This window comes from Drosophila willistoni, unplaced genomic scaffold (genome assembly GCF_018902025.1).
Source record: "Drosophila willistoni isolate 14030-0811.24 unplaced genomic scaffold, UCI_dwil_1.1 Seg810, whole genome shotgun sequence".
In the NCBI taxonomy this organism is placed as follows: domain Eukaryota; kingdom Metazoa; phylum Arthropoda; class Insecta; order Diptera; family Drosophilidae; genus Drosophila; species Drosophila willistoni.
Window position 1 is genome coordinate 7,640 of NW_025814713.1, and position 9,448 is coordinate 17,087.

Here is a 9,448-nt window from a genome sequence, read left to right on the forward strand (position 1 = left end):
TAGGCTTCTCAATGGCCGGTGAAATTGGCCAATGCCTTTGTTTAATGGGCCTAGTACTATCAACTTCAATCTTATGATCAATGAGATGTGTGCGACCTAATCCTTCTTTATCGTAGCAGGGTAATTTAGCAATTGCAAAATTAAGTTTTTGCTGCTGAGACTCAGACAATTTCACGGAATCTCCATGATCATTTCCGTTTTCTTCAATAATATCCGATACTATTAGTGGGTCTTCCTTCAATTTATCTATTAAACCAAATTTACGCCAAAAATCTATTCCAAGATATATGTCTTGTTTTAAATCAGGAATAATAAAGAAATCAAGGGGTTTGGTAAGTTGTCGATACGTAATGTCGCTTGCCAATTTACCTTTAACAAAACATTCAGAATTGTTGGCCGTAATTATTTTGCCTGAACAATTGCATGTTTTAGGATGCTTTAAAAACTCTTTAGCTACCTTACTTCCTAAGCAACTAATATTAGCGCCACAGTCTAAAAGCGCAGTGAAGGTCTGGCCTTCTATCTTTATTTCTGTGTACAATCGATTATCTGATCGGGAAAATATACTGGAAATCAATTTCTTTCGGTTATTTCTAACCTTCTTCCAAAAGAAGCGTAGTCTATGCGTAGAGCGCTTAGACTTAATCATTGGTCGTATGCTGTCTACTTCACCAAAGATGCGATGACGAACGGTCTCATACTGAGCCAAACGTAGATGAAGAGGACGAAATGGGCTTTTATCGACTGTTGTCGAAGTTGGTCCTACATTTCCTTGTGAATCTGTTTCTTTCCTACAAACAAGAGGTTCACATTCCTCTGTTTGGGAATATTTATCCTTCATTATTGGTCTGGATGCGACAACGAAGTGTTGATCGCCGCATCCATCGGTCGGTTTTCCTGCGGGTTGCAATTACGACAACGCGGTTTAAAAACATTTACGGCTCCGCAACCATAGCATAATACAGTACGCGGTTCTAGACAGATATCAAAACGGTGTCCAGGCTTCCGGCAGTTCCAACATGTAAGTTTATGTTGAAAAGCTTCCACCTCCTCCTGCATATAATTCTCGAAATTAGAGTCTAATTCAGCTATCTTTGAACGATGTCCAAAAGTATTCATGCTCGGCATGCTCTTCATTTGTTTAGCAAATTGCTCGTGGGTGCGTACTTCCTGTCTCAGATGAAATAAGGTAAAAATTCCTAGATGCATAAGTTTATAACGAATTGCCGACTTTGAATGTCTAATTAATAACTTGACTAAAGAATCCTCTGAAAGTTGTGTGTTTAATCTTCCTACTAGCCTTTCGACACTAAACTGGTAATCCTCAAAGGTTTCATTCTCGCCCTGGTGTCTGCTATTAATCAGTTCCCAGGTGTCCATATCGTTATCTACTTCATCAAACTTCTTTCTAAATTCTTAAAATATTTACAAAATTTATTCCAATCGAAACTTGGATGTGCTCGATGAAATTTTCAGCAAATTTCAAACCAATCATTCGCTTTACCTGCGAAATGTAAATACAAATGATCACAAAGTACTTGATAATCTTCATTCAAATTTTGTTCTGCTAATGAACGATTTCCTAAACTGGTCATATACCGACATAGTCATATGCTATTCCTGGTCCAGGTTCTTTTCACTCTAAACAAAGTTAAGGTCTAAGAATGCCTATTTTATAATATTGTAACTTTTCAACGACTCCATTGGTCAGTCAACCCGATATGGTCGAGTTGCAACTGCAATTCCTAACCATAGCCTCAAACTACAAAGATCATAAAATTTGCGTTCCCGCCTAGTCATACAAAGATACGTCATACGATGCTGTTGCCGCCAATAGTTTCTTCTGGTCGACTAATCCGAAAATTCCCGAATTACTATCGCGATTCACTTAAGCAATGTACAACGGGCACCATCGCATTATGAGTCTGCATAACTAGCTTGAAAATAAAATTAATCTAAATAAATGAATATGAATGGATGATAATGAGCAAAAATATTGTGGATACTTTGGTGGTGTACATATCCGATTAGTAGTGGGGTTGTGGGAAATGGAATTGAGAGAGAGCAATCTACAGTGATAGAAGAGAAGAGACAAACGCGTAGTGGCCGAACATTCTTGTAGTAGTAGAGAGAGCAGGGCATAGGATCATTATATAAGTTGAGAGAGAGCTTGTTAAAGAGGCCGTGGATTATTCGCAAAGAGACTGTCAACTGAGTCGCACGTCAAGGTCCATAATTAGTCCAGTGTTATTTCTATAAGTATGTTTAAATTCTAACAATATATTGAACTCGATTGTCATCAAACAATTTAAATATTAATAATGACGGTCCCCACAATTTCATATATTCCGATACAGTTGATGTCCTATTAGGCCCTTCCGCCTGTCCAACTTTCTCTACTTCATATCTTCCATGATTTTTAATTGCCGTTACTTTATAGGGTCCTAAATACTTTCCTTTAAGTTTCAGACCAACGTTTTATTGGGTACGCTTAATAGCAACCAAATCATTTATTTTGAATCGTTTTCCCTCTTTTCTCTTTAGATTAGCTGACTTCTTGTTCTCATTCTGAATTTGTTTTATATTTTTAACTGCCGCCATTCGTATTTTCTTTCTGTGTTCTTCTAGTTCTTCGATTAGAAGATCATCGAGTAGTTCTTTAAGGTTTATATCCTCTGATCTACGCATGTCAATACCGGTAAGGATCTTAAAAGAACCTATCTTAGCACTTCTAGGTGCCGTATCGTCGATGATTTGCTGATCTTTCCCAAAGTATTTATACCATAAAGCTGGATTATCTAAACTCATTTTAGCTAGCATTGGAATAACAATCTTGTGAATCCTTTCAACCTGCCCATTTCCACGCGGTACTCCGGTGGTAAACAATAAATGCACGATGTCGTGATCCTCGCAATACTTTTTGAAAATGTGCGATGCGTCTCTATCAGATATCAATCGTACTGGGTTACCAAAATTTGTTGCTTGAACTTCTAAACACCGTATCACTTCATCTACGCCTGTGCTCCGAGTGGAATACAACCAAACGTACTTAGAAAAACCATCTATAATAACCAACAAGTAATTATACCGTTTATTTGTAAGTTCCATTGTCCGACGTGATCAATATGGTAAGAACAAAGTGGTTTGTCACCCTTTTCTATCGAAATTAGATATCCATATCTTTTGCCAGCCTTTGCGTTAATAACAATACACTCCACACAACTATGTACCACACGAATAACCTTATCTCTCAATTCGGGAATATAGTATGATTTCTCGATCAAATCTTGCGTTTTCTTGGCGGAAAAGTGACCCTGGGTATGCGCAAGTCTAATAATCTCATATTCCATTGCCGAAGGCACTACAATCAACTCACAATTAGGGTCTTTAAAGAGAATCTCGTTCTCTATATAGAAGTCTTTATAACTTTCTTTTTCGACTAGCGTCCTCACTGTCTTGGTCCACTCATCTTGCAACTTTTCTAAAACGCTGTTCATATGTGCCATGGGAAAGTTATCATGAAGAATCTTTTCGTTTAATTTCCTGTAGTCACAGCATAAACGCTTCTGACCATTCTTTTTCGAGACTAAGACAACTGGCGACGCGTACTCAGAAGTACTGGTTTTAGTTATCTTCTCTGCTGGCCATTCCTGAATTTGTTTATCAACAATTTCCTGATCACAAAGGGCTAAACGTCTCGGGTGCTGATATACAGGTATTTCGTCGCTCAATATAATTTTCATGCTTACTGGTGCGTTTGCATTTCTTGTTGGCTGGTAGTTTCGAATTAATTTCTCTACTTCCCCTTTTATCAAATGGTTTAAATGCGAAAGATTTATGTCTAGACTCTTATCCCTGTCTTCAATATTTGTGATGAAGATATTTCCAATCTCTCCTGCCCACTGAATATCTGACTCGTTTTGTTCTCTCTTTGGCATACTATGGTTGCGACAAACTTCTATATCGTTGCGCATAGCAAACTTAGATCCATTTGCTGTTACATTTATATTGACAGTCTGCAATATCGTTCGACCCAGTATAGCATCAAAACTTATGTCCTGATCTGTCACTTCATGGAATTCTATGTTCATAACTAAACCATCCACTTTCACTGGTATTATAAAACTACCGAAAGGCAACACTTTACTGTCGCCAATTCCTGTTAAGTGTCTAGCTCCGCCTAATAACGGTTTCGATCCAATCATGAAATAAATATTTCTTCGCATAAGACATAAACCAGCGCCAGTATCTACGAGTCCTTTAAATATAACGTTAGAATATACGATGTCTTTAAGTTCTAACCCTCACGGAGTAAATTCGCTTGACGGCTGTATTACTACATCTTCATTTTCTACCACGTTTGTATTTCTCTCGTATTTAATTGGATTTTCTAGTTTGCACTGTGCCATTCGATGTCCTACTTTACCACATTTGAAACTCTTTTGGTAGTTCTTCAGACTGTCTCGTCTGATATGTGATGTATCACCGCAACCATAACATTTCCGATTCTTAGATGTATCAATAATTTTACCCTGATTAATCTTTCCTCCTAACTGAGCCTCAAACTTGTTTAACGACTTGTGTGAAGCACGAACTTTCTGATACGTTTCTATTTGAAACTTCAGTTCTTCTAGCTTTATTTACTTGTGAGTCTGGAATGCCCTTTACAAAGTATTAAATTAAAGCATACAAATATTCATGTAAAGTCTCCTCTCTTTTCTGGGAACGTTGCGATAATATTCTATGAATCTCAGCTGCTGATCGCTTCGAACCAAATTCTTTGCGCAGTGCTGCTTTTAATATCTCCCAATTGTTTATACCATGTTGACTCCGAATAAATGATTTAGCTGCCGCAGCTAACAACTGTTTGGCGTATATAAAGGTCTGTAACTTGTCCCATTGTACTGTAATAGCACACTCTTCTATCTCTTGTACCCACGAATCAATGTCGGGACTACCTGAGCCGGAAAAATAGGATACACTGCCCTCAACATCTTTTAAGGTGTACCAAGATCGACTACAATTGTTTATGGGCAATTCGCCTCCAGCTGTAACTACTGATTCTACTTCTTCATCCTCGCTATCTTGGTCTTGAATATCGTAATGAGTAAGAAGTCTATTCTGTAGATCACGTTTTCTTCCCACTGTGCTTAGGTTCAATTCGGCCAACTTATTTCGCAAATCTGCGACTCGCAATGCCATAACCTCTTCAAGCTCCATATTACAATATTTTCTTTGTTCAATACCAATAATTAATGCTAAGGTTAGTTTTAGTAAATTCAATTAAGGTTAGAACTATCTATATATAGTCCCCAAAAAATTTACCCAAGTCCGCTCCTGTCCCACGAAGTCTTCGTTTAATTTCTGCCACCAGGTTGTCTGTCCTCTTCTAACGTTTTGTCTCTTGCCGCGTCCAGCTTCTGCCTCTGCTAACGGGTTGCCTCTGCCTCTGCTGACGTTTTATCACACACTACGCCCAGCTTTGCCTCTGCCAACGGGTTGCCTCTGCCAACGGTTCGCCTCTGCCAACGGGTTGCCTCTGCCTCTGCTGACGTTTTGCCTCACGCTACGTCCAGATTTGCCTCTGCCAACGGATTGCCTCTGCCTCTGCTGACGTTTCTTGGTTCGCTCTGTCCAAATATTTCTAGACTGTTCTAGAAAAATTCACTGATCGCCGTCCGTTACTAAACATGCTCGTGCGTGTAGTGTCTGCGTCGTAACGTATTTGGGCACCAACGATTTTATGCAACAAATTTAGCTTAGCCTATCTCGCTTGCTCTTACACAATGATGCCGACACAAAAAGTTTTTGCTTTGTCACTTCGAAAAACTTTATTTGTTGTCTCTTTCACTCACGCAGTGTTATATGTATGTATGTTAATTTCTTTAAACAATATTTCGGGCGACCCCCCAAAAATGTAGCGTTGATTTAGCGATCGTTACTACGCTATGTTACGTTTTATGACAATCGATTTCAATATATTGTTAGAATTTAAACATACTTATAGAAATAACACTGGACTAGTTATGGACCTTGACATGCGACTCAGTTGACAGTCTCTTTGCGAATAATCCACGGCCTCTTTAACAAGCTCTCTCTCAACTTATATAATGATCCTATGCCACTACGCGTTTGTCTCTTCTCTTCTATCACTTTGGATTGCTCTCTCTCAATGCCATTTCCCACATAGATATAAAAAAAAAAAAAAAAAAAAACAACAAAAAAATTGATTCAAATAAAATATGTAAAACTATAAACAAAAAACACTACTATAAAAATAGTATAACTTTCCCCAACTTTGTGATTCCAAAGGGACCCTCCTAACACAAAACACAAAAAAAAAAATTTAAAAAAATAAAATAAAAAAAAAACAAAAAACTATATATCAATTTTGAAACAACAATAAAGATGTTGAATACACATAAAAGGTGTGTCATAGCTTAATCTGGTGAAATTCACGGCTGATGACTGTCCGCCCTTAGTTGGGACTACTGCAACGAGCAACAATCTCAGCTAGCTTCAGCACAACCGCGAAATAAAACAACAAATATTTAAACCCATCATTTCATCGCTTGCCACACGGACGGACAACAATTCGTGAGTCAACAGATTCAAAAAAAAAGAAGGACACCTTGCTTACACATAACACTAATTACAATAAAACATAAGTAAGAAAGGTATATTAAGCTACGATTAAGTTAAAAAGTAAGAAACACGATCTAAGAGTCTAGATAGTAACAAAACAAATTAAAAAAAAAATAAGTTTTCGAATTACCAATGAGTTTCGAATTATCAATGCCTTTAGATCAGGAGATTCCTCCAGCCCAGTCCACTGGCCCCCAAACAAAGGAGCCATTGGGTGGGTTTAAGATATCCGATTTATTACAATTGATTCAGTCTATGCCTGTATATGAGGGAAATAAAGAGGGACTAAAAGAATTCATTACCAATGTTGAGGAGTTTTTAATGCTTATTAAAGGAGCAGATCAGACACCTGCAGGGGTCATGATTTGAGAGCAATTGAACAAAATTCAGGGTAAAGCTCATGAAGTCTTGTATCAATCAAATGTGCGACCTTAATTAAACACTTTGTCGATAAAAGAACCGAGTATAATCTAATAGCCGAACTTGGAATATTAACTGTTGTGTATGCAGCCCTACCATACGTAAGCCATCTGGCAACTCTTCTTCCTGGACGCCGGAATGGCAGTTCAGCCGGTCGTTCGCAGCAAGCACACGCATTATAAACTTGCGATATATATATATGTAATTTCAATATCACCTAATCAATAAACATTCTAAGATATTTCAAACTGGCGACGAGGATGGGATGCTAATTATCATCCGAAATAAACTTGGAATTATTGACGCAAAATATCAAAAAATTGTCACGCACAAAAGCATACATATACGTTTACATATACATGCTGTGGTGAAATTTTGCAAACGTTTACACACACAGTTGCATGGCAGAGTCGCTTGCTGGTGAATTTGGAGAGATTAGATTGGCCGGCGTTTTTGAGAAAAATAAGGAAGTAATTGATTCTACGAGTGCTAAATATACTCAACGGAACCCAATTATGACGACAGTTGGAACTTTGGAACCGTTTGATTTGGGACAGCCAAATAAATGGGGCTCATATTTGGAGCAATTTAAATTGTTCCTGCTTGCCAATGATGTCAAAGACGAGGGTCGCAAAAAAGCATCTTTCCTCACATTGGTCGGAACACCAGTCTACGATCTTTTGACATCATTGGCGTTTCCAAACCAGGTCAGTACATTACCGTTAGACCAAATTGAGAAGATTCTAACTGATCATCTTTGTCCACGTCCATCGGAAATCGCTGCATTTTATCATTTTCACAAACGTGATCAACATCCGGATGAGACCGTCGGAAACTATCTCGCAGCGCTGCGGGCATTGGCAGTGGGTTGCAATTTTGGAGCAGCGTTGGACAGAATGCTGCGTGATCGTGTTGTATGCGGCATGAGGGATGAAAGCTTACAGAGACGTTTTCTTGCAGACACTGAATTGACAGTGCAGAAAGTTTTGGAGAGAGCAACTACTAGTGAAGCTGCAGCAGCGAGTGCAAAGGCTATCAGACAGCCTAACGAGACTATCCACAGCATCAAATCACAGCGCCCTCAACAACCACATAAAGGAAAAGGACAACAATGTGCGGGTTGTGCCGGTCCACACGGCCGGCAGCAATGCCCTTATCGTGAAGCAATATGTCTGTGGTATATGTGTATATGTATATGTGTGTGGCTGTGGCCGGAAGGGCCATCTTAAGCGTGTCTGCCGGAGTAATGACTCGTCGAACGATGTTCATCCAGTAAAGGGCAAAAATTCACGTGGGAAATCGGTAAACCTCATATCTAAACTGGTGAGCCTGAAGAAACGTATCACGGTACAGATTAATGGAAAATCGTGTACTTTTGAAGTGGATTCTGGCTCTGACGTAACTATGATGACGTTGCGGACTTATGATCGTATCTGGCCAACAAACAAGTATGATTCATTAAAACGGTACGTAATATTGGTAATCTACCAGTCATCGTCACTAAAAGCGGTTGTAGCGACCTTCTGGGTTGTAACTGGTTCGACCCACTAGGCATCAGTATCATGGGCAGTGACGTACAGATCGCAGGCATTCTGAATAAGTTCGAACACTTATTCTCAACAGAACTCGGTTGTTACACTGGTCCGCCAGTCATATTAAACATTGATGCTACAGTGCCACCAGTGCGACTACCTCCACGCCGAATTCCATATGCTCTAAAGGGACTAGTCGAAGAGGAGCTGGATCGCCAATGCAAGCAAGGGATTCTTAAACCTGTGGAGTATTCAGATTGGGCCACTCCTATTGTACCAGTTATCAAGAAGGACGGTTCAATTCGTATTTGCGGCAACTATAAATCGACTTTAAACAAAGCGGTTAAGCCGCACAGTTAGTAGTCGACGAAAACTCGTCTTTGCTGCAAACAATCAGTACACATAAGGGTGCATTCAAAGTTACTCGATTGCAATTCGGCATTTCATCAGCACCACTCATTTTTCAAAGCTGTATTGAGAATGTGGTACAGAATATTTCCGGAGTCTTACCATATTTTGATGACATTGTAATAATTGGAAAAACGGAAACGGAATTGGCAACTAGATTACAGGAACTGTTTATACGTTTTGACAAAGCCGGACTGCGACTACGCAAGGACAAATGCCAATTCGGAGTACCATTCGTTGAGTTTTTAGGTTTCAAAATTGACTCAACTGGTATAAGACCATGTGCCGATAAAGTCTCGGCAATCAAAGACGCACCAGCACCTAAGGATAAAAAGCAGTTGCAGGCTTTCTTAGGACTACTAAATTTTTATCACTCATTTTTGCCACATAAAGCAACAGTGGCAGAACCCTTACATCGTCTTTTGGATAAAAATGCAACTTGG

The 9,448-nt window shown here is 39.1% G+C and overlaps 1 protein-coding gene across 1 annotated transcript; it reads left to right on the forward strand.

Moving 5' to 3' along the window:
* Window positions 1–7,580: 7,580 nt before the first annotated feature.
* On the forward strand, window positions 7,581–8,957 carry LOC124462000. Its single transcript, XM_047013399.1, has 3 exons — window positions 7,581–7,979; window positions 8,041–8,242; window positions 8,617–8,957. The coding sequence occupies exons 1-3, from the start codon at window positions 7,581–7,583 to the stop codon at window positions 8,955–8,957; spliced, it is 942 nt and encodes a 313-aa protein (XP_046869355.1).
* The last annotated feature ends 491 nt before the right edge of the window (window positions 8,958–9,448 follow it).

Bases quoted from the DNA above. Each gene is read 5' to 3' on its own strand.
- LOC124462000 (XM_047013399.1), top strand. From the start codon at position 7,581: ATGACGACAGTTGGAACTTTGGAACCGTTTGATTTGGGACAGCCAAAT. The intron at 7,980-8,040 runs GTATGCGGCATG...CTGAATTGACAG, and splicing joins GAATGCTGCGTGATCGTGTT to TGCAGAAAGTTTTGGAGAGA. The intron at 8,243-8,616 runs GTATATGTGTAT...TCGACCCACTAG, and splicing joins CGTGAAGCAATATGTCTGTG to GCATCAGTATCATGGGCAGT.